The sequence below is a fragment of the Branchiostoma belcheri genome, unplaced genomic scaffold (assembly GCF_001625305.1).
Source record: "Branchiostoma belcheri isolate BF01 breed outbred unplaced genomic scaffold, Haploidv18h27 scaffold66, whole genome shotgun sequence".
Taxonomy (NCBI): domain Eukaryota; kingdom Metazoa; phylum Chordata; class Leptocardii; order Amphioxiformes; family Branchiostomatidae; genus Branchiostoma; species Branchiostoma belcheri.
Window position 1 is genome coordinate 1,402,645 of NW_017804309.1, and position 24,699 is coordinate 1,427,343.

A 24,699-nucleotide genomic window follows, 5' to 3' on the forward strand; every position below is an offset into this window, starting at 1 on the left:
AGGATGAGAGAAAATGAGTGGGACCTTATGATTATGGCATGTCGGCGTGATGGAGTGCGTATGTGTGAAAAAATGAAAAAATATGTTTCAGGTGTATTTATCCGTTCCATAGTTTCCGTTCTTGTCTATGTTTACTTACTTGTGCCGTAGTTTCCGTTCTTGTCTATGTAACGTTATACTTACTTGTGCCGTAGTTTCCGTTCTTGTCTATGTAACGTTATACTTACTTGTGCCGTAGTTTCCGTTCTTGTCTATGTAACGTTATACTTACTTGTGCCGTAGTTTCCGTTCTTGCCCAGGTGGAAGGGCTGTATCTGCGTGTCCTGCAGGACCAGCGTGGCCTCCTCCCCGTCCGGCGCTGTCATGTCCACCTGCAGCCGGCTGGAGCACTTGTACGAGTGGCTGATCGGTGCCGAGAAGATGTCGGTGCCGGGGGCACTCATAACAGTGTGGGGGCCGGCTGTGGGGGCAGTGTGGGGAGATGGTAAGATAAAAAAAAATGTATAGCAATCGTTCTCAAGTCAAGCTCGAGCTGAAGTATATATTCTTTAAGTAGTTAGTATCAGTGCAATGCGGCTTCAGTACGGCTCACGTTTTCAGTGTCAGTACATACATCTGCAGCCCGTCCTGTCAACCTTTTCCGCCCATGGCGGCCGCCATTAAACCTTTGAACACAAGTGATGGTCTGCATCCGGAGATGATCTCATTTCCGAACTGCCACAATTTCTAATCTGGAAACAAATAGACTGAATGATATGTCATAGGAGCATACTTTGCAACCCACGGAGTCTGTCGGTAGTCCGTGGGTTCTCCTGTGGCTGGCTATGTAGTCCTATGGCCGGGTAACTCCTCTGGTATATTATTCAGTCTATTTGGCCAATATCTACTGTTTTCCAGTAACCCTGGAGTCTGGTAGAGGCAATGGACAAAGCTATGAGGTATATTTCTTGCAAATGGACGAATATTTCACTTTCATTCCAAGTTCAAAAACCCTTATTTCTCGAGTGCATTATTATCAGCACTTCATCAGGATTTCCGGTGGAGAAAGGTGGCTAAGTGCCGGCTGCCAGGTGCCGGGGGGAGATTAGCGACTGTCCCGCCCTGTGGAGAGCCGTTCACAGGCGCCATGTCGTGCCGTGACGTCAATGGCGCGAAAACACGTCATCAAACGTGTTAATCGTCGTTCCTGTAGCGCCACAAATGAATGCGGTTTGAATGTTCTGAATGCGTCGTGCTACGATGTGTCAACGTCTCCACGAGGTGACTGCTTGAAAAGGAAGGTATACATCACAGAGCTCTATTCTGTAACTGAATACATTCTCACCTGTGTTAGATTGAAAGTGACATTTATTTTCTTGAACCGTTCTCGTTAAGTTTCCTTAATGTTGCATTATGGGCAAACTTTCTGCCATGTCTGTGGCTACAGATAACGTACACACCACAAATTTGCTAGTCTCCACCAGGCTAACAACGTACTAGGGCTGAGGGATAATGATTTGCCGGATTGTTAGGGAAAGGCACGTAGACATACGTTGCACCTGAAGCCACAGCGACAGATAATAGGGCTCTTTACTTTCGACCATGGTGCATATCCACAAATGTACAGTTGCACTAACCCCTACAGGCCACATTAACACTCAGTGCCAACTCATCCCCGTTTCACGACGGCCACTATCATTAGAGGTTATGTCCATCCGCGACTGAAATCCCTGAATTATACGTTATAACTGCAGGGTAATGGGATGGCCATGAGATATGACATAACGGTTATATGTTTCACCGATCTGCAGCGCTCTTCCCGTTTACATTGTCATACATGACCAATGGGCAGTTAGCCGGCCCCACATAACGCATTTTAGCGAGGGACATAACACTGATGTCCTATTACTTCGCTTTGAATGGGGTCACTGCCACAGTATGGCAGTATGGCACCCGCAATAGACAGCTTATGACATGCCTTAAGCAATCACGAAGAAGCGGGATGATGGGTTGGGGCCTTTATATCATTATTAGCCATTACAGGTTTCGGTACCAGGCTAAACATTCCTAGGCACTCTAGCTCCTGGCCAATCTCATCGTGGCAGTCAATAGGCAGACAAAGCTAGTGGAAAATGCGCAAGATGGTTTATTAGAGGGCGGCAGATCTGACATTTCGGCGGTGTCCGCGTCCCTCCATCCCTCCATCCATCTTGATGTTTATCTCCTTCCGGAGGCAGCCATGTGAGGAGACGGTGCGTCAGTACCTCAACAAGTTCGTAAGAAAAGAACCTGCGCGTGAGAAATCTCAGGAGACGCTCCGGGAGGAAAGATCCGAAGATGATCTGAATCCGTGCAGGAGGAAAGTCAGGAGAAGGTTAGGAGTACCGTGCCGCCCGGGCTGATCCGGCCCGGTACAGAGGGAAGATGGATGCACGGGCGCGGTGCGGAGGACTCTGATGGATGGAAGGGGTGATAAGGCAAGACCATCTCTCACCACTTGCGGCTCACGCTTCAGAACTCCGTTCCTCTAGACTTGCGGCATGTTGATGCATGAGTACCAGTTCTCCTCAAAGTCTTCAATCATTCAAACTTCAATAGAATCTTCGAGAGTAGTTTTCAGAACTTGGCAATGCGAAGTTGGCTTGAGTAGAAACGCCATAATGGGCACCAACCACTAGACGCTGGTCGCTGAGCGACCTTAGTGCAAAACAAAATTTGATTTGTGACCCTTAATGGGATATGATGCACGATTTAAAGCTTTAAGTATGATTTTAAAGACAACATACAAAACGTGAAACAGATTCGTTCTTTATCTATGAAATTCCGTGAGTGACCTGTCACTATGTTTGGTTGCTCAGCGGTCGCAATCCCTAGTGGAAAGGGAAAATCTTTATTCAGACGACGTTCATGTTTCCATCTGGTTTTAACATCAATTTGCAGCGCGCCATTCCCGCCGATACCGTTCCTAATCCGTGCTGTTGGTGGGACGGTATTAGTTTCCGCTGGATGGAGCCCGGAGAGGCCACGGCTCCATCAAAACTCGTGATGAGAACAACATTACCCGAAACAAGCTTTACCAGAATTATGTATAAGCTCTGGTGCGCTTCGAACCCAGGATGAAGCTTTATACGAAATATATATGCAATAGGGTCACCTAGAGGCATGTCGATCCGGGAGATTTATAGGCTCAAATTTTGGACAAGTTGTTGGTCGGACGGAAAATGACGTCATGCTGCCCAAACCAAGATGGCGGCCATAAAACATCACAAGCAAATGGGATTATGGCATTTCTTTGTAATCAACATCCGATCTGCTCCAGAGCAGCCTTGATGGAGCGTAAGAAAATAAAATGATAATGAGATCTCTTTGTACTGAGACGTCTCCAGGTGATTTACCGGTGTTGTTTCCTTGACACGGCTGCTGAAGGACACGGTGTCCTTGGAAACCCTGCCGAGGTTGAGCAGCTCTATAACTCAACCGCTAGGTAACGTCAAACGTTACAAACCCTCTCAGCACACGGCGGGGTCTCGGGGTTCTCACATCCGAAGATCATCTAGAATCAGTGCCCTTTTGTCACCCGTATCCACATCTTCTTTGATCTCCAAGCAGATTTTTGGTTGTACTGTTGTATTGTTTTCTGATTGACGCGCTTCTGTTGGGATGGAGAATTCTGTTAGGAAAGCTCGGCACTCAGAAAACGTTACTGTCTTCCACCTCTGCTTGGACATTAATATTCATATTTCTGTGCTGCTCTTTTGTGAAGCAAGTACAGACATCCGCACCAACATTCGGGCCCATGAAAGCTCCGTACAATAACGGCGGAACTGTCCGTGATGCTGAAACGTGAGTAAATACAGGATGATTCTTTCCCGATCCTAACTACTGAACGTATGTGAATAGAATAGAATGAAATAACATAGAGTAAAGAAGTAGAATTCCTACTTGCCACAACTGAAGTATCGCCAGAACGACGTCTACATTATATTTCAACGGGTCGGCTGTAGAAGACCCCTACAGTCAATCCTAGCTATTTGAACAACAGAGACGAAGGAGATAAATATGCGTGCTAACTGATAAAACCTCTTCCCGTTACTTTACTTGCACCTCACGTCTAGTCTCGTGACAAATACCCGAATCTAGCAGGACGACTCAGTACAGCATCTGGACGGATTGCTAAACTTACCGCCGGTTTTATGCCATATATTGTCATTAACACTAGAATTACGTAAGGAAGCACTAGTGGATCGCAATGTTAAAGAGATCCAGTGCAGCGGAGGATACGATATGAGTTCAGGTACATATTGCCAAACATTTCAGGGATAATCATACAGAGTGGTGCCGTACTCAACGACACCATCATATCAACGGCACAGCGGGATAGGGTGTACAGTACAAGCCATATAAGATAAATCTCCAATACAGAAAAATCGAGGAAGAGATTAAATACCACAGAGTTAAACAAGGTAATCTGGGTATGGGGCACGGGAAGTTATAATCGATAATTATTATGACTACGATAATGATAAAATGGGCTGGATAGTCATCAATTTTAAGTTACAGTTTCAGACAGTTTCAGACAGCCCCTGACTCTTTTGTACACAGTGAATCAACTAAAATTTGTTATAGCTATGTATGATTATGCCAAAAATGGCAAGGTATAGATATCCAAGTTATGTAAGAGACCTCTGTCTAACCTTGTCTATCTCAATTAAATAACTTAACGAATATGAACGAATAATGCATTGCTTGTACCTAAGTAACGTTATTGAAAGAACACGATCGCGAGTTGCATTCAACTGCCCCAGTCGACACTGACTGAGATTCAGCTGCAGAGAAGACAAATCAATCATTTCGTCGTCTTGCTTGCTAGTTCAGTTTCAAAGCCATTGCTTCGCATTGTTCAGTTCCATTTCAATAAAGGCATGCTGATTGATGACTCAATTACTACCATTTTCGCCACGCTTGCGAGGCGCACTAACCAAACTTCTGGCCTGCCGACGATCCATCCCAAACTTTTCCATTTACGCGTTTGAATCTTGTGACCCCCCAAGTGACGCAGGAAAGCAATTTGAGAGGCAGCCATGCACGGCCTATCGCGTCACATCGGGGTTATTCTATTAACAAAGTTAAGTGGGAAATTTCAGGGGATTTCTGAAAGAGGAAGGCAGGGATTTGTAGATAAAAGACGTGGACAAAGGTGACAGGGCAGGGACATGTTAGGGAGAGATATCTCTGGACTAACCCCCCCCCCTTTTAATAGGTTTATGCTATTTCTTAACGTTATAGTTAAATATTGGCTGAATACGATGGTTAATCCACTGCATATCCGTTGTATCACCATGCCCGTTTAACCTTCAACCTTAAGGTAGCTGGATTATACCAAATTTGTATTTGTTATATGGGGTTAGACAGCGGGGGGAACGTTAAGCCATGTGGTTCCAAAGTTTTGGGTGATCCTATGTATTTCAAATCCAGGCTCTAAATACACACAACGTTTCATCCGTCGTTCCACCCGGCAAACCACAATGCAATCTGGCTTGAGCTGATTGCCCACTTCTTCATTACCACCATCATTATCCGGCAAACTAGGACCATTTTCTTTGATGTTGTTGGTCCAAGAGATTGGAGACGGGATCATGAGTTTTCCATTTATCGTTCCCAGTTGACTAACCACGCCCAACTAATGTTCCCATTGGTCTGATCAAACCCACTCGTTCCCAAAGGACTCATTGCACTCACTCGTTCTCAGCGTATTAGATTTTGCTCACTCGTTCCCCGTGGACTGATCACATTCACTCGTTCCCAGTGCGCTAATCGTACTTACTGGACAGAGGCTTGACGAAGCTGGCGTCGTTGGTGTCGTACTTGAAGTGCACGCCTGAGACCAGCCACGACGTCTTGCTGCCGTTTGTGCTCTGGAGAGAAAAGATGGAAGAACTAAGGCCACAGGGAGGACATGAAGAATAACACAATTATCACAATCGCAACAGCTCGCAAAAATTTTCCTTTCTTCACCAGGCCTTTTATACAATAAATTAACCTGATAGGCACATAATATCTTGATAATGACGTTTATCAGCACATGTGCATTTGGATCACATGTGTACATTTGGATTGTAGATTTTGATACGAGATGTATGTGTAGGACATTGGTTTAAATGTTTGAATGGGGTAGATTGCTAGTTTTGTTCTCTTCCGGGTCGCGCATCGTTCACATCCGGTTCAGGTTTTGTCCACATCCGAGTCAGGATTGCTTCCAACCGGTAGTGAGTAAGCTACACGCCATCTACCGTCAATAGACAATACGTGCTGCTGGATACAACACCGCAGACTATATCACTTAAACAGTAAAAGTGTGTTTCTCTAATCTCTTAGTTTGGCGTTATTGTATGGACACCCCCATTCTGAAGTCTTCAGCAGAGTGAAGCTCCACTCAGGACGCACAAGACATGGTTATTCACATACATTAAGAGCAGAACGGCAGCTTAGTGCATCACCACGCCTGCGTATCCACGCCGGAAGTCATTAGAATCCTGTCGACAAAGCTTCTTGGTTTAAACAGTCTCGAAATCTGGTTATTTAAATGTTCTTTGACAAATAATTTCCAGTGGCGGTCTATGTCAGTCCACTCCTGTCGATTTCCGGCTGAATTTTCGTTGAATGCTCGGTGGAGTAAAGTCCATGTCAAAGCCAATTTAAACAACATTAAGTTATTGTTTCAGTCATATCTTTTATATCGACAATACCACTTCTTAGCGGATTCGTTCGAATCTAGGATCTTATTGTAAATTCAAAAGCGGTGCAACGCTTTTCATTTATAACAAGTAATAGCCGACTGACGTTTCCATGCAGTAACAAGCTTACTATCCACGCTTTCCGTTAACCGAATCCCTTGAGCTCCTTTCTTAGAAGTGATTATTAGGGAAGAGGTACTTTCAAAAGCGCCTCTTTATGCCCCTCATAACGTTAGATACAGACTGCGCGCGCAGGGATTCTTCTTAGCACACGTTGAAGCAGAAATAATCGATGTTATAGTGACTGCGCAGATACGACTGCGTTACTTCAATGGCATTTTCAATTCTGTTTGGTGTCTTTACTTCTGCACTTAAGCCTTCCACGCTTTGCTTGGATGTACAGAATATTTGCCGGCCACTTTGTATTCTAGGCGGTGGTACACAACCTCTCACAGTTAGGGGCTGATTGGAGTTCGGGTTAGAGTATTCAGGCAGATATATATCGTCAACTGCAAAAACAAAGGCTGATAGTATTTTATACGAAGGGCTAGTATACAGATAGTAATAGCTTTAGATATCATAAAATATCCAATACCGAGTGTAACAAGCAATACATATTTGTCCAGCTTGACACAGGTGAACCTAGGCTATCTTTCAGTATTATTTACCCCGCACATCGGAACAGTCTGACAGGTTTATGCCGAGGCGCATATTGATTAGAACTGCCGAGTATAAGAAGGGCGCGACCCTCCTCCGCCGCCTGCCAAGGCGGAATGATGAACAATGGGTACTGATATTGATATCGTTTGATCGTTATAAAATACAATTCATTTCAGTCCATTGACATTAATTCCACAGCATCAGACATGACAAAGACATTCCGAAGGGACAGGGTCAACAGTATGGAGACATCACATCATGATAATGAAATAGAACACTACGGTGGCCCACACCTACATATTTCGCAGGAGGGCAAGGGAGCGCCGGTGGGGATTTAAATAGCTGCAGCAGATGACATGTCTGCACCGCCTTGGTACAGGTGAACATAGGTCTGCAACTTAACGAATATAATGATTATGTTCCAGTAGTGGAAAGTGCATTTTAAAAGGTATTCTAATACACTGTTATGGATTTTTAATATTCTATTTATACATGAATAACATGCTGATAAGACGGAGCTATTAAATGATGAAGGAACATTGTACCTGCACTTCAGCTTTCCTGTAGTTTTATAAATACGAAAGACGTTAATGTAAGTCACACGGTCACATTTTGGTATAACAAGACCTAGGCAACTCAGGGCACTGTTCGAGATTTAGAAAAACTGACGCTTTAAACTTTCTGAGAACGAATGTTCAGTCGAGGCACGAAAATGGCCAGTAATATTAATGACATCCCCTGAGGCTGTGTCTGGCTTGATTGTCCCCGGTGATGTTTCCGCCAAGAGTCTGCCATCCTTCCCTTGTAACTTATAATCAGCGTTAGACATCTTACATTTTTATTATCAGTCTTAGACATCATACTTACGGCTCAACACTACAGACGTTATCGACATCCTCGGTGGCGTTAGAACACTATTTGATTGATGACCTTTTCAAGTTGCGTGAATCAATAAATCCTAAGCTGGTGACGATTGATTTTAGACTTTGATTTTGTTTCCGTTTGGATGACATGGTGACGTCCCCTCCGGACCTGCGTGTTTTGTTAAATGTTATTGTTTGCTTGCACATAACAAGTATGGTTAAAAAACATATATACATATGACAACCATGTTGGAGTCGTCCCCGTCCTTGGTGCTGAATTGGTAGTTCTGTTTTTTCGCCTCCGGGAAACACTTAATGCAGGGACGTACTTGCGAAAACTTGGCTTGAAATGGATCGGGAGCTTTGCACTTCAGAGCGTGAGATGATGTCTAAAACTATCGGCAGATTACTCGTTGGCCTTTCAAGGAAAGATGAAAGAAACATTCGCGCAAATTTTCTAAGGCCTAGGAAAAAGTTTCCGGTTACCCGACCGATCCTAGAACATTTTTGTTTGGTCGACCGCTGGCCATAAAATTTTGATCTGATATCTTACTTTAAAGCCCTCTGAAACGTTTTAAGCATTTTTGGAAGCAAGAATCCCTACCTACCGACCAAATTAATTTCCCTAAGCCTGCCCCGGTGCCCCTGTCCGGATGGGAGCCAGCCGTGTCACGGGTACCTGATGGTTCGCCAGGAGCCTTCGCGTGTCTGCCCGCGCTAAAACCGTTCCACACGCCAGGACTATCAAGAAACGCTGCTGAGGGCAAGTTTCAACAGCGATTCCTCAAGATAAGGCGCCTGCCAAAAAGTCTTACACTTGACGTTCTTGGTAATCATGATGTAATGACGCATTAAGCACGAATACTTTTATGTTGGCTCATATTCCGTTCACGGTCCAAGAATAGAGGTCATTTGTTAAGGATAAAAACGTGAAACTTTTACATATGATTCCTGTCGGCCAATGGAATGACTCGCTTTCAATAACCTGGGCCTCAAAAATACGACAGGTAGCAGCACAGTAACAGGTATCGGCAATAATCCTCTCGGTTTGAGCACTGTTATAACCGCCCGGGTTGGTCCTGCCGTCGCGACTACCCAGCCGTTTTGTGCCCCATGTCAGATGCCATTACACGGGTGCACTGCGCCATTCCCTCTTCATGGATGGTGCGGAGATCCTCCCCAACAACCGCTATAAAAGCAGCACCCTACCATTTACTGGAAACTGCCTAAAGACACTTCTTCTGAATAACCCACACGGGAGGAAAAACAGCGATACGGTTGATATAAGACCTTATTATTCCGTCCAGCATAAAACTGCTATCAAAAGTTTATGGGCTGAGAGATTCAAACTGCTGCTCTGAAGCCTTATATACATACCTCTGGACATTTTAGGCAATACGTTACAATGGTTTCTCTTGCAATGGTAGATCATAGACTGTCATATATGATGAGGCTATGAAAGGGTTTTTTGCTTCATCGGCAAGCATACAGGTTGCTTGACTTGGCGTTGCTTTGGAAGGTACGATTGGCCACCGGACAATAGATACTTTTGTCAACGTCTATATCACACGAGAAAAAAGAGCTTGAGCCTGTCGTGACTCTAATTTACCAATTGATAATAAACGGACGGAGAAAATGACACATTTCAGGACGGTTGTGTAGCAGACTAGACGTGTACTCACCACGGAGAAGAAGAGCTTGAGTCTGTAGCGGCCCTTACTCCAGCGCAGGTCCATGACGGCCGGCTCCTTGTCCGTGCCGCACCTCCCCGTGATGACAGGCCTCTGGGGCAGCTCCAGGGCCGCCTGGTCAACCGTCCGCTGGGAGACGGCAAACAGACGGATCAACAACAGAACGAACGGAGTAACTAGAGTGAATAGATCAGATGTACAATGCATGAAACGTGCGGATTATAAATTACTGTTGTTATCACGTTTTTGTTTAAACATAACGTTATGACTTAGACTATCAAAATGTTTGTGTTTGCGTGCGCGCGCGCTCGTGTGTGTGTGTGTGTGTCCAATTTTCATCCTTGCTGAATATATTTTAGTTTATGTTTTCTGTAATTATATGGGCGGAAAACAGCAATGCCGTACATGTGACAGCCGGTATGAAGCTTGATAGTCGCCGCTCCCTAAAACCTGTTCAGCATTCAGATCATTGAAATAAAGTATCTTTTTTTAACATTAGCTTCACTTACAGCCTGATCGATTTCAGCCGTAGTATATTAGAAATATCGGCTGCTACCTCACGTGTAGAACGATCTAATGCTACGGTACGGCGTGCATTGACCTCCGCGCGGGAGAAATGTGGTTTTGAATGCAAAACCAGCATCGATTCCCCTCGCCTTTGACAACGCTAATCAATGAGTTAAGGGTTTCCAAAGCTGCGAATTAAAGACCATCAGAACCTTTTTTCGTCAGACAGGTGCAAATTTACCGCACTCAAAGCCGATTTACGGGTTCGCACTTCAGCTGAAAAGTGGAATAATCTACATCGACCGTCCGTAGAGCCAGCTTGTTGGGAAACGTTAAGTATTCCGCCTGGAAACTATTTCACACAGCGGGTGGTTAAATATTTATATCTGCACTTGGAAACTTTCTGCATATTCCCTGGCTTACCGCGTATGTGCATCATACATACCTCGTTAATTCGCGCTCCAAGGAAGGGACCGTAACGGCAATGAGCAGTGAGAGTTGACAATGTTCTTCGAGGTCATTCCTTCCTGCATAATTGTATGATATTCGTTTTCCTAGTGTCTATAACTATCATTTTTACTGCGGTTGCAGACCTCAGTTCCCATTACGATGCTTTTTCTTCTGGGTATGAAGAGAGCTAAAACCGATGTACAGATTACAGATGCACAACGCGATTTAGGACAGTGTATTTTAAAATTGTTGTAAGAAACAGGGTGAACATACTCCTCAAGTACCTCAGCCTTACTCTGGCATTCACGGTTTCCTGTTCCATGATTGCCGACCAATCTTCCGCCAGATCCCGGCGTTACACGGACCGCATGATTAACAATTGATTGAATTCTCCACACGAGTTATCGACGATACGGCATAACAGGCGGGGATTATCGACGTTTGCGCCGTCCTGCAACCGTGAAGGTTAGGTGAAGTTTCCCGGATCGAACCAGGGAGCACGTCATCTCTAGCAGTGTAGTACATGGTGTATGTACAGGTGTAACAGGAAAGACTATACCCCTTGCCAGACTTACCTATGTGTGATATGCAAGTGTACTTCTTGCATAGGCTTCTTGCATGTGTACTGTAAGGCAGTGTAGTACATGCAGCCCAGAGCTCGGACACACCCTAGTCTGTTGGTCTTACCTTTCCTCCGCGCTTGGACTGGTACCAGATGCTGAGCCTGGCGTTGAAGGATCCCCGCACACAGATGGACCCGTTCTGGTCCTTCACCACGTAGTCTCCCTTAAAGATGCCTCCGGACCGCGGGGGCAGGGTGGGGGTCGGGGACGGCGCCGGCAGGGGGAGGGGGGTCGCCCGAGGGACGGGCACCGCTGGCTGCGGCGGCTGTGGAAGCAGAGAGATTGTTGGTCTATAAATAAAGATGGAGTGTCATCAACATAGGGTTTCACCATGAAACAGTGAAAACAAAAAAATCGGGAATTTCATACTCCCTGAAATGGGCTTTTGTGAATCTAAAACACCGACATATATACATCGCTATCCCAACATTGACAAGCTATCATATTGCAGTACATAAAGTTTGGTTTTAGCCATTCAAATGGTGGGTTTAGGTTTTAGTACCCTCAAGGTTCTTTCTTACCAGGAGAATTCTTTCATAAATTGTACATTTCCTGCGGCCGGCATATCAAATCGAATTGAGGATCATCACATATTGCACGGATATTGCCGTGGTATGTGAAAAGAACAATTCCTTCCATTCTTCATGAGAGGTCCGGTCGATTGCGGACAGTCGGAAAGTGATCGGGTTAATATCCGCGGGATATTCGGTGCTGAATAACGCATTTTGTCATCAGATTTCAAAAGTGACCCCGGCTGTAGTCCCAGGAAAAGGATAATGACGCTGGGACAGTTGACAACCGGATCGTAAAGAGGAGTTTCTAAGCAAGTTCAGTAGCAGCCATTCCATCTATACATATCATTTGAGCTTTTTATTCTATCTTTACCAAGTAACAAAACCAGAGGCCATTTTAAAGTTACGGGTTACATGAATAGGTCTGAAAAAGCATCTCGCCTTCTTCATTTCTTGTTACGTCAGATGGATGGACCACTACGGAACTTCAAACAGCCCTTCCCTAGACCCCGCGCCTCCCCGTGATACCCAATCTGGACAGTTTGAGGGTAAGCAAGAAGAGAAAGAGGGAGAGCTCGCAGGATGACAGTAAAAATGTGCCACCAGTCACCACAGCGTGCCTGTGGTATCGGCAGCAGAGCTGGATTTATGGATCTATAACGGTGACGGGTCGCCCCGCGATGAGCGGAATATTTCATTTCCCACCGTTAAGGCAATACGGCTTTTCAGCACAGCCGAGCACGGAATCGATTCTCCGCGGTTTCTTGTTGAGTTGACTGACATTTGAGACGTTTTGGATTCGGGGTTGCCATGATTCGCTGGAAATTGAAAACATGTTTTCTTGAAATTCTATAAGATTTCCGACGGAAGCCCAGCGCTTTGTTTTTGTTATTTGCCGTTTTACCATGAAGTTTACGAGGTTTGATGGTGCGACAAATGTTGTTTCGTTTCTTTCATAGCGCGTGTCATTGCTGCAATGTTGTGTTTTCATTTCCGCATTTGTGTGCAAGGTTGGAAGCTATTGGCAATGTTTTTTTTTCGTTTTAGAACAGTATTCACCCTTGTATATGTTGTCCTAGATTCTTCTGAAATACTTGCTTGAAAGTTTGAACCTGTTCTGTAAATGTTAAGTAAAATATCTATACAGCTACAGGACAGAATAAAAACAACATGATGTACAGGGGCCATGCTTTTACAAATGGCTTTGGAACTTGCTTGAAATGTATTCTTTCCATCACATTTCCCATGAAGTTTGATTGGGCAACAATGAGTCGTCCTACCTTTGGGTTCTGTTGAGCAGGAGATTGATCTTGAGTCTGCCCTTGGCCTTGAGGCTCGGTCTGTGACGATGTTTTCTCCTGTGCTTCATAGATCTGTGAGGCGGTCTGTCTGGCGGGCGGGTCTGTGGGCACCAGGATGACCGGCACATGCCGCTGCGTCCCTCCAGCCTGTCCGGACTGTCCGCTGCTCTGTCCCGCCTGGCCGCCGGTCTGGCCACCCGTCTGTCTTGGTCCGCCGGTCTGGCCTCCGCCGCCGGTCTGGTCCGACGACCCGCCGAATTGGTTGGGCACGACGCGCGGCGGCGGCACCGTCGTCGTCACCGGCTCGGACGCCTGGTTGTTCTGCGGTCCCGCCGACGCCTTCCAGCTCCTCGGCCTCTCCTTGGGAGCCTGCGCGTTCCTGGCGGGAGGAGGCGGGGGCGGCGGGTCGTCCACGGAGTAGCCGATGGGCGGGCTCTGGTGGGACGAACGGATGGTTGGATCGTGCACGGACGTGTCGTGCTGAGCGTACGGGTCGTGCTGACCGTGCCACGGCCTCTGCGGGTTGGGCGGCGGGCGGGATTCACTGTGGTTCGGGGCTCCAGACACGATACCTGCAGACGTGACAGAAAATTAGGCTGTCATGAATTTGCCATTCCCATGTATTTTTATCAAAACATTGTAATACCGGTGTAGCAGTCAAATTATACCCTTGGCGAAGACTGTATCCAAGTATCACCAGGCCTGTTACACCGTGGTAGCATCAGGTATATTTGGTATTCCACATCCCCATTTACAAGAGTCAAAGCATGTCGTACGCTCCAACGTGAATTATGGGGTGATTGTTACAAAACAATAATACAAACAGGAAGGTAATCTGTTCAACAGTCTGGGTCCACGCAGGGAACCGTTGGAGCTGATGAAAAAGTAATTACTTCACGGTATCAGCTATTCCTCAATGTCTACTGTTGTAGCACACAGGGAGTGCAGACGAGGAGACAGGAGAGGAACCCGTGACGAAGAGGACATGACCTACGCAGGGTTCGCCTCTAATGTAGCTTATCGACTGCAAATTACTGTACTGACGTCATGACTTACGTAGTTACCGGCTGCTGCATCGTGTTTTGGACACGGCAGAAATGCACAGCACATAACGGTATCTATTCGCATATATCCCTTATCAGCTAGAAGTTATTTTTCTAATTGACTGACATCCGCTTGTCTCCAAAACTGCTTTCCTTGGTTCTGCCGAGTTTCGGCCAATTGCAACGTATTTTAGCCGTCAGGATCAGAACTCGGTAGCAATCATAAAACAGAAAGCAATCCGCTCATACAAAACAAGAATGACAGAACGTCGACATCGGTGCTTGCTAAGGAGGTCAGAAATCCACCTTCTTGGGATTTTGAACCTCAGACATAACGAATGTGGAAGTGAAATTGCTGTTACGTCACCAAACTGATCCCCCATAAAGGATCCTGGATAAAGTGGTTCATTTCTTCCCATAGATATTTTCATGAATAGAGAGATTTCAATGTCTAAAATTCAGCGCTAGCTTTTGTTGCCAGACGGCCGCTCCATAACTCACTCGTCTCCGTCTGACGGTCACATTTCCCCGCGAGCCAAACGTGAATTGGCGGATAATTCATGAGAAATTCAATTACCGACCGCTGCCACTCGCCCCCTGTCAAATATCAATAATTCAATACAGCTCACCGCAAATGCCGCCATAACTCTCTTTCTTAGTCAATTGTACCCCATTTTCGGCTCTTAAAACACGCGTCAAAGCGGTAAATATAATCATATTTCGCTGCGAATAGCGGTGCCTGTTCCGTCCCTGGAGCGCCGTGCCAGAAGTGAAACAGTAACGCAGTGTAGTGATTTCTAGACTGGACGGATCATCAGGACGGACAGTGTTTTAGCTGGACATGGCGTTTCGCGTCAGTCACACTCGACACAGATCCATTTGTTTGTTAATCAGTGTTCAACTTTATTGAACTAGACGTCGTAATTTCCGACATGCAGACGATAAACAACCTTCAAGCATACTAAAACATGCGTGTAATTGATGGCACAACACATGCGCGCGGCTGTAGCACGCAGTGCGGGAAACGCCCATGGCGAGCCAGAACCAGCCCTGAGGTCCTGCCATTGTACTTGGTTATTAACTACTGCTTTGTATGAAAAAAAAAACAATATGTAGGGGCGGATATAGGTACACAACATCTGTTTCTTTGGAACTGTATCGTTCTTCACAAAGACCGGTAATAGTAGACTATTGGACAGAAGGTTGTGGATGTTTTTCTCCCAACTTGGTCCCCACTTCCCTTCCAACATGGTGCTCAAGTGTTGGATGACGTACGTAGTAGGATGACCAATAGCGTTTAGTACTTCCAAAAGTGGAAAAACCCATATGTCATGCTATGATATAAGTAGACCGAAAAATTACACAACGCCTGTGTTTTAGCACTTAAAAACATACGTTTAAATACGTTGTATTTTTTCGGCGAAAATTTTCGCCCCACTCGCCAACGTAATCAATGAGCATTTTCCCCTGTTTTCTCTCAGACATAAGATCAGTTTCACAACGTCCCTGATTATAGGACGTGAATACAATACTTCAGTTCTGATAAGAGCATCTTTAATATTGTTTGACACCTCTGCTGTAGAGACGAGGTCAACACGCCCATGTTTGTTATGCGGGGCAGGATAACTGTAATCAGCGCGGCGTGGAGGGACGGAAACACGGGCCCGCCGGATGAGGCCGCGCGCCGCGGGGCACAGCCAGCGCCTGGACCGGCTGCACAGCAGAGATAAGACACGGGATAACCAGATAGAGATAGCACGGCATCCTGGCGGTAATAGGAACATTGGCTTGTCCTACTGAAGAACCTTTAACATTCCCTGAGTGAGCCGTAATAACAACCAAGATCTCAGTACCGAGGACGGTCCTCTCTTTGTTTCCTTATTTGGGCAAGGCTGACGTCCTGATCGCCATTACAGAAATGCTAAACACGTTTTTTTACAGGGAAATGGACCCTGCTCTCTTTACTTGAACCATCTGTTATCGTCAAACTAAATGGCAAATAGATACTCCAGAAGCATCGTCGTCAACAAGAATGCCCAACAAGATGGACCGCACTTCGATCGGCGTCAAGATATCCCACATGCCGTACACGTAGGCCACGTTTTAGTCGGCACTAATCTATAGACGTGACAAATTTATTTTTCAGTCAGACGGTCAGAAGGATTAAAGAGTGAAAGGCTGCAATTTCCTCGCACTTTTAAACGGCTATTCTGGTGAGGATGAAATATTCCCGCCGCTAAAATAGCCCAGGATGACCTGTCTCATTCGTCATTCATCTACTCTCAAATACCCGCTCACAGCCAGCAATGAATGCAGCTACATAATAGGGCTGTTCTTTATTTTTCAGTCGTCTCGACGTTACTTCGATGTAGAAAATCCAAAGATCAGTTGACTGCCGTTACACTGTGGCCTTCCATCAATCTATACTACTCGTGGAAAAGGGACTACATTAAGTGAGCAAGAGAGAGTTGCACTTGAATGGCCTCTTGCAGCTATTTTCGACCACATTTGCGTGACCACTTCAATTAGAACGAGTACTGCAGAGGTGTTATACTTAGATTCTGCATGATTTACATGATACGCTGCTCATACGAAGGTGCAGTAGACTAGAAAGACGATAAAGGAGCGGCTTTCGTCACTCCGTTCCGGTTGGAGGATGATGTTTGTGACGCATTTCTCTGTGCTCCACACGTCCTTATGGTACTGCAGAAGGATAGGATCATTAAGGGAATGCTGAGAGGGTTGGATGTGTACTGTTTTTGGAAAAAGATTATTTTTAACTCGTCCTGAAGAACGCAGCGGGACCTTTTAATGGAAATGTAAAAGAAAGATTGCCGATAGTGATTTCAACTAAATGAAAGATCTTAAAGTGTAAACATACCTTTAATAAACGATACTGTACATTGTACATAAGCAGAAATTATATTAGGGCATAGTTATTCAGTCCTAAGCTAATTGACGTTTAGATAACGTAATTTAATAATTGGTAACTTCATGTGACCCAATGTTTTATGCGTACTGTGTTAAATAATAGGCGAGATTCGGCTTCGGACTGCAAGTCTATTGATGAATAAACTATTCCTCTACATCTACTTAACTGACCTTCAACAGTCATCTAAACGACAAAGAATCCTAATCCTGGAACGGTAGTTAATGCATATAAAAGTGGGGCGGATTTCGTTACTCAGGATCGAAAATCGATGAGCTTTTTGAGAGAAGCCGATCGGGCTTAGCCGCGTATTGCCTGCCGCATATCTCCGGTCGGCTCACAGGCAACATTGCAGCGAGACCACTGAATGTTTCAAGCGGGAAACGTAGGGGCTTTAAGGGGGACTTCTTCACTTTCCACAAATTGCCCGTCGGCTCAAGAAGTCTATACTTATACATTTGTAAAGCTTGTTTTTTTATTACACACGGGTAAAGGTGAACCTGTATTCGTACCACTGAGAACTCGCTCATGACCACTTCTACGCCTTTTCTATTTCACTGAAGTACAAGTTCTTGACGACTTATGTGATATCTATAGCTATATTTTTCTCATCAGGAGCCCTGTGTACATACATGTGATGGCACATACTGTGGTTCATTTGCATTCCCCCTGATGTGCACATGTAATGAATATAAATATATATAGTATTGCCTGTCGATTGAACACAGAAATGTTGTGTTTTTCACGCAATCGTGACTTAAATGCACAAGAAAAATTGCTCATTCTGACACTAATAATTTCTAGATAAAACTACTTCCATTAGGCCGCTTTATCAATGCATGACTGTGTACAGGGCAGGGTGGATGTCGGCAGTCACACAAAAATATGTTTCAGCACAGGAACACCGTTATCTTCAACATACATGATTCAGATAGGAGACACGAGGACCAGATGACGATAAACACGGCATCCCGACAGTAATAGAAACACTGTTTCGGCCAGATTGTCATGTTAGACACACCACAAATATAACATCCCGGGAGGGTAACAACAACAGCCGCGTGTTCAGAACCAAGGGCGGTTATGTTTCCTTATTTGGACAAACAGACGAATGTTATTCCCTGGTCTCTATTCCAAAGTCAGATCCGACCTCCCGCCTGATGACGCACGGGATCGATACCGGTGGTTTTCCGCCACGCCTCGCTCTCGCCGTTTGCTGGCGCAGATCTGTCCGGGAGAGTCAGATAAGATGGAAACCCTGACGAGTACAAATAAACCGAGCCGAGTGCGCCAATACTTGGTGGCGCAATCACAGCTACTATAGATACATGTACCAGCAGCTTTGGCTTTTTTTAGTCAGAGATAAACGAAGATAACTAAGAGTGCGCTTATGGAATATTAAGCAGTCAGTGAAGTCTGCTAATCACTCAACAGTTATGAGAAAGAGTGTGGGAGTTGAACGCACTCCATTACCAGTGGACTAAACCTCTACTGTAGTGGCCCAAAGGAGATGGGCATCGCTGGACATCGCCCCCTTACGTATACACCGAAACGTTCGGGAAGGAGTTTTTAAACTAAGTAGGACAAACTTGGACCACGTAGGCGTCCGAACAAAGGTAAACTACTTTCCGGATTTCTGTGTTGCACCCCAGATATGTCGAGACGGTTATAAATGGCTATGAGCACAAATTGACCAAAAAGGGCCAGATGTTGAGAACTACACCAGTGAGGCACAGATGGCACTTCCAGAAAGCTCCCTAGAGTCACCGGCTTTTGGTTGTGACGTGATCCGTCACGGTGTGGTGTACACTGGTTTACCTCATGGACAGTTAGCAGTAGTTATATACAACACCGCGTTCCAGCAGAGAGTTACCCCCCCCCCCCATCACATGAAAGATCGAGAACAGCGAAGTCACGCAGAATAACGAATGTATTTTGTACAGCAGGATTATGGTGGATGACGGATAGTTTGCCTGTTTGAAGAGAAGGCAGCTGGTAAGAGATTAAATCAATCCTATCTATTTCCTCATTTCGGCTGCAGAAGCTGATACTTTGGCAAGCATGATAGAAGTGCATCTCTGTAGCTTTATTGTGATAATCATATTTCACTTCGAGGGAAACATAGTCATATTCTAATATTTTAGTTTTATCGTCGTTTCCGGTTACGAACAATTTACCATTTGAGCAGCACTTTGGTTAGGGTAAATGAAAAATTGGCATAGTATAAAAGAGCTGAAATATTATGATATTATAATATCTATTATAACTAATAAAAAGGTAAATCTCGTCGGTGTTTTTAATTCTAACAAAAATAACAAAAAATGGATTCTGAGAATCCCTTGTTCACTGACAGGCAAGCCTTGCTAGTACGTTGAATGGCACACTGAATGGAGTGTGAGAGTATGTATGAATTTATATGGCCCATCTCACTGTTCCGTTGCTTCTGAATGTCACACCTGTATTCATTTAATAATGTGCTGGTATCTTCCAACTGTATGCAGCTGGCATCTATATTGATTCAAATACACGGGTTTATTAAAGGAGCACATTTCGTTTAGATACGGTAATTTCTGGAGAGGAAAGAGTCTTCGCGGCGCCTGTGGCTGTTCTGCCCAGATAAGAACACAACTTAAATCGCGCCACGGTGAGTTTGAGATTTTGAGATGAGAAATGAACAGAGAGAGTAGGCCTAAAAATCTGAAGATATCTTGTTGAAAAACTGTATGAAGGCTAGGCTTGCTTGGGTTTTGCTCAGGTAAATTACTTGGAAATGAATATGGTCATACTGCTACGTTACTAGATAGCTACGATTAGACTGATAACAAGCTAGCACCGATCTCCTATGTTATACCCGTGCCTGAGGAAAAGATAAACCCCGCTACATAGGCGAGGGGCCTGTCCGTGCAGTAGACAAAGATGCCATCTCTCTCCAGCATGATTGAACCACGCGGAGCTGACCTCTGTCCCTGACCTTGCCGTTACACAGGGATCCCACAGATCCCATCTCCGCGGCCCGGCCTTCATCAGGCGTCCTCCGGCACACCTCTGCTGCATCACACACGACCGTGGACGTCAGCCGCCGCACACTGAACCTCACCTCAAAGCGACCATCGCTCAATAACAATCCTTCACAGGAATTGCCGCCAAGTTTCCTAAATGCACAGCCGGGACTTTATGATGTGACCGAAGCTGCGGTCTATATGTACCACGCTGTGAGGTAGATATTGGAATTTACTTTGACTGGAATGGAATGGATATTGGGGAGGTATTGGGCGGCCCGTCATGCAGGCAGTCGATCATGGTGTGCCACGAAATATGTCATCGGTCATGGAACATCCACACCCTGAAGTACCACCATTTTTCTCTGTATATGGGTGGTTGGAAGGAAAGCGCGCCTCGGAATGAAAAATGACAAAATTCAAGTACTGGTAGTAGGAAAAATCGGCACATCATTTACTGCATTGCATTTTCTGCAGGTGAAAGATGGAGCCCGGGAAAACCAGCCAGTTAAGTCTTCAGTCTCATCAGTCTTCTTCATTCTTTATGAAGAGCCACATCTGCCGGCTCTCAATAAAGTATGCAGGGAATGAAAGATGACTAATCATGCTCATTAAGGATGCTATTAAGAGCCTATCAATTAGTCCCTATGGACTAGAGCAGGCTGTAATGGGGTTGCTGATGTTTCTATGTGAATCTGTTTTACAGTTTTTATCCCACCCCTTCTACACCCCCGAAGCTTGTCTGGATACAGCAAGGTTGTATGGATGTCACAGTAAGATGTAGTAATACTTATGTCCCAGGGAATACAAAGAACGGTAATCCTTCATACAGAATCTACACTCAACAGCTCCGTTATTTTCCCGTTGACAGCATACTAATGTTCACCCTTAATCACTGCCAGTCGTACAGCAGGTAAACACCAGCTCTGTGATGTATTCCGGTACAGCCCTGAGGAGGAGGCTCGGAGAGCGCTTTGGAACTGGAGTACAGCTGTCGATGTAGAGGAAATCAGCTAGCAAGGGTATTCAAGAGAAATACAGTATAGGAGAAGCTGCTTTTTTTAACATGGTCACACGAGGAAAGACACGTTACACTATTGCACAACTGCAAGAGACAAATTTCAAGAATCCCAAAACAAGTACAAATGATAACCTCTCAAGGATGCATTTGCGAGGTACCCCCCCCCCACACACACACACACGTGATGCAGTAGGCAGACAGGGGTGTCCTGGGAGAATGAGATGCTTTCATCGGCCAGGACGAAACACAGTAATTAGACAGTCTTTATCGATGTTAGGGCCTCTCCTGTATCCCAGCATCGTTGTGATACAAGAAAAAAAGGAGATCGATGTCTTTAACAAAATCATTTGTCAAACCCGTCCTGTTGCCTGAGACATGATACAGACATGGTGGTGGGACTCATGCTTTAGTGGGGATCCAGAATCTCTTCTCGCTAAGTCAGTAACATCAATGCTCGAGGCAAACTCGACTCACTGAGATAAGTGACCGAGACATGGCTCTTCTCAAACAATGGACCTACATTTAGCGTCCTATCCGAGAGATGTCCCTAACCGAAACTATAGCTAGGTACTCATTGCCACCAGAGTGAGGCGAGAAAGTTCGTGAAAAGTGGCTTCCCCAAGAATGTCATCGGTTCTATCCCAAAACCTCTTGGTTCCAGGACGACCTCTCTAACCATTACGTCACACGACGCCACAAATCCTGGAGTTCACTTCCAACAATCTCGGTTGCAGATGAAGCCGTATCCAAACCGAATGTGTTTCTACCATAGCGCAAACGTGTTCACCGGTACGTGACAGACCTTCATAAGAAACACCTCCACACAGGTCGGGAGGGCGGAGGCCGCCACTTTATGTCCATCATGCTGTGGAACTTCGCGCCACCGAACAGGCAATAAGCCCGGGGAGTCAGTCCCGGGTTGTAAGGGTCTATTGGTACTTTATAGTTACTGCTAGTGAAGGTGGGCAACATTGCCGTGAGGGGATTTCATTTCTCTCCCAGGGCTAAGCCTCTGGAGTTTAATGACAATTGCTGGAAACGTTTATAGGCTGGTTTTATTCAGAAGATGCAGTCCATGCACTGCACAGAATTATGGGATTTCATGTTCCTTACGCACTTCTTTGAGTTAGAACACGTAGTCTAGTGAAGAAAATAGCAAACTAAGCTATTTGCAAGACACGGATTATCTTTACAACGTCACAGGAGTCGTCCAGCAAGAAACCGCCAGCCAACCACGGAGATAGAGGAAAACATCCATCGTCATCCATTACCGATTAACAGCAGCATAAACTTCAGCACCAAGGCTGGCGTCTATGGGAATTAATAAGTCCTCTTTAGACTGTTAAGCGAACAACCCCTGACCTACTTAGAGGGACAGTCCTCTCCGTTAACCTTCTCCCTGCTATAAGGTAGCCTTACTCCACCAAATTTACATTGGTTACATGGTAGACAGCACCGAGAAGGTCTCTTCGTCGTTTCTTGACATCCCCTAATTTCACGGTGGGATGTAAGTTTAAGCTTTGTCACACGTGGAATCTTGAGGGTGTTTGTTTCAGGATGACAAGGCACCAGTAATCGCCCTGATATGTTTGAGGCAAGAGGGTTTGTGTGACTAATTTCACATTGAACGGGGATGCTACACATTGAACGGAGATGCTTCACATTGAACGGAGATGCTTCACATTGAACGGAGATGCTTCACATTGAACGGAGCAGCTGTGATAGATAGAAAGGTTTGCGCCTCTCCCGTGGCCTCCCGTAGAAAGGTTTTAACCACGATTCTGTTTAGCAGCCCGCTGCTCGGATAGTCCCCGTGCGACCGTCCTCCGCAACCTTGTCAGTATATTGTACGAGCGGCTTCACCGAAAACATGATCGCTGATTTAATTTGCATGATGTTTTCCGGCCCCCTCGGGGCTGATAAAAAATCAATGCGCGCTCCCTATGGCGCGGCCGCGGCGTCAAACATGGTAAGCTATCTGGTGGTGTGGTGCCTCCCTCAGGGGGACGCCAGACTCCGGCTGGAATTCACTCCTCGCACCTCAATTAATTTATCCGATACGTATCGATCCGACTTAACTGTAAGTAACATCCAGAAACGTACATGTGCAGGGGAGCCGGGAAGGTAAATAATGGCCCAGTTGGGTGACGTTCAGGTGAACATAGCGCCAGCGGGAGCAATCGAAGCTAAGATATTATTTACCTTAGACTAAGGCAGGGATTTCTCTGGTGGGACGTTAGCAGGGCCATGGGATTTATGGGAAAGTACTTATATTTACAAGACTGGTTCAAACGAATTCATTTTAACTCGGCACGGCGCTGCAGCTTTCCGAACTGACTTCCCATCTGCCGCGGGCCGCCAGTCCAGACCGGCCTCCGGGCCGCGTAATTAGAATGCTGCCCACACCGAGGCCAATGATGGTAATGGGGAAATAATTGTAATGGAATCACAAAGGGTAATTCCGTCATTCTCTGAGGCCCCCCACAAATGTTCGGCTGCCTTAATACGGTTACCCCTTCATATGAAATTAGCTGCACACGCTCCCCGTCCACACAGGACTCTCAGTAGAAGCCGCACCATGTTTCAGTTGGCCATTACGCGCCCTGTGGGATGAATGGCCTCTTTCTGCCGGGAAGAGGATATCAGTTTGGTTTTAACATAGACTGATCTGCACAGTACCATTTTGTGCGTGATTAGGGTAGATTTATCGCCCGTGTTTTCGAGCCTATTACTCCTCTACGTTCTGCACGTCGCATGTAAGTAATGAAAACAAATATCCCATGAGGAACACACAGCTAGCAGTAGTACCGACATAACAAAGAAACTCTCATGTAGTGGCTGTGAACAGGAAAGAACAAGGCCAATCCTTATGTGGCCGTACCGCAAGATGCTACAATGTAGAGTACAGACTGCGGTTTGTATACGTCAGTCCCTATGGGAAAAATTGTGAACAGAAGACATTTCTTCTATCGGCCAACAATCCCACATAACATCACCGGCGGGTCCCAACACGAGACCCGGGCAGACTTACCGAGCAGAGCCAGCAGCAGCAGCGCGCCGGCCCGGGCGGCGGATGGCGCACCTCCCTTCCTCCGCTGCATCTTCCCGCCTTGCTCCATCTTTGCTTCCTCCACACGTTAACGTATTCAGTCACGTGATCATGCCCTCTCACCTTGACTCTGAACCAATCTCCACCACCTTCACGCAGAAAAGTACGTCCCTTCGCTTTTTTTCCCGAAAACAGTGGGAAGCTGTCACTCCAGCCTGGCGTGTGTCCCGGAATGTGATAGAGGGGAGGCGGCGATGCTGTCTGTCTGTGGGGAGGGGTCGGCTGGCAGGACGCAGGCCCGAACACGCGTTACGCCATCCGTCAGTCCTACTACGCAA

At 45.8% G+C, this 24,699-nt stretch overlaps 1 protein-coding gene across 1 annotated transcript in view; it reads right to left on the reverse strand.

The window, feature by feature from the left end:
• The window catches only part of LOC109483765, a 28,622-nt gene extending 3,923 nt beyond the window's left edge, over nt 1-24,699 (reverse strand). The window contains exons 1-6 of the mRNA XM_019786851.1: nt 24,344-24,699; nt 13,300-13,892; nt 11,572-11,772; nt 9,919-10,056; nt 5,804-5,894; nt 272-460 (exon numbers count right to left, since the gene is read on the reverse strand). Of these exons, the coding sequence (XP_019642410.1) occupies nt 272-460; nt 5,804-5,894; nt 9,919-10,056; nt 11,572-11,772; nt 13,300-13,892; nt 24,344-24,431 (1,300 nt within the window). The 5' untranslated portion in view covers nt 24,432-24,699. The remainder of the gene's footprint in view (nt 1-271; nt 461-5,803; nt 5,895-9,918; nt 10,057-11,571; nt 11,773-13,299; nt 13,893-24,343) is intronic.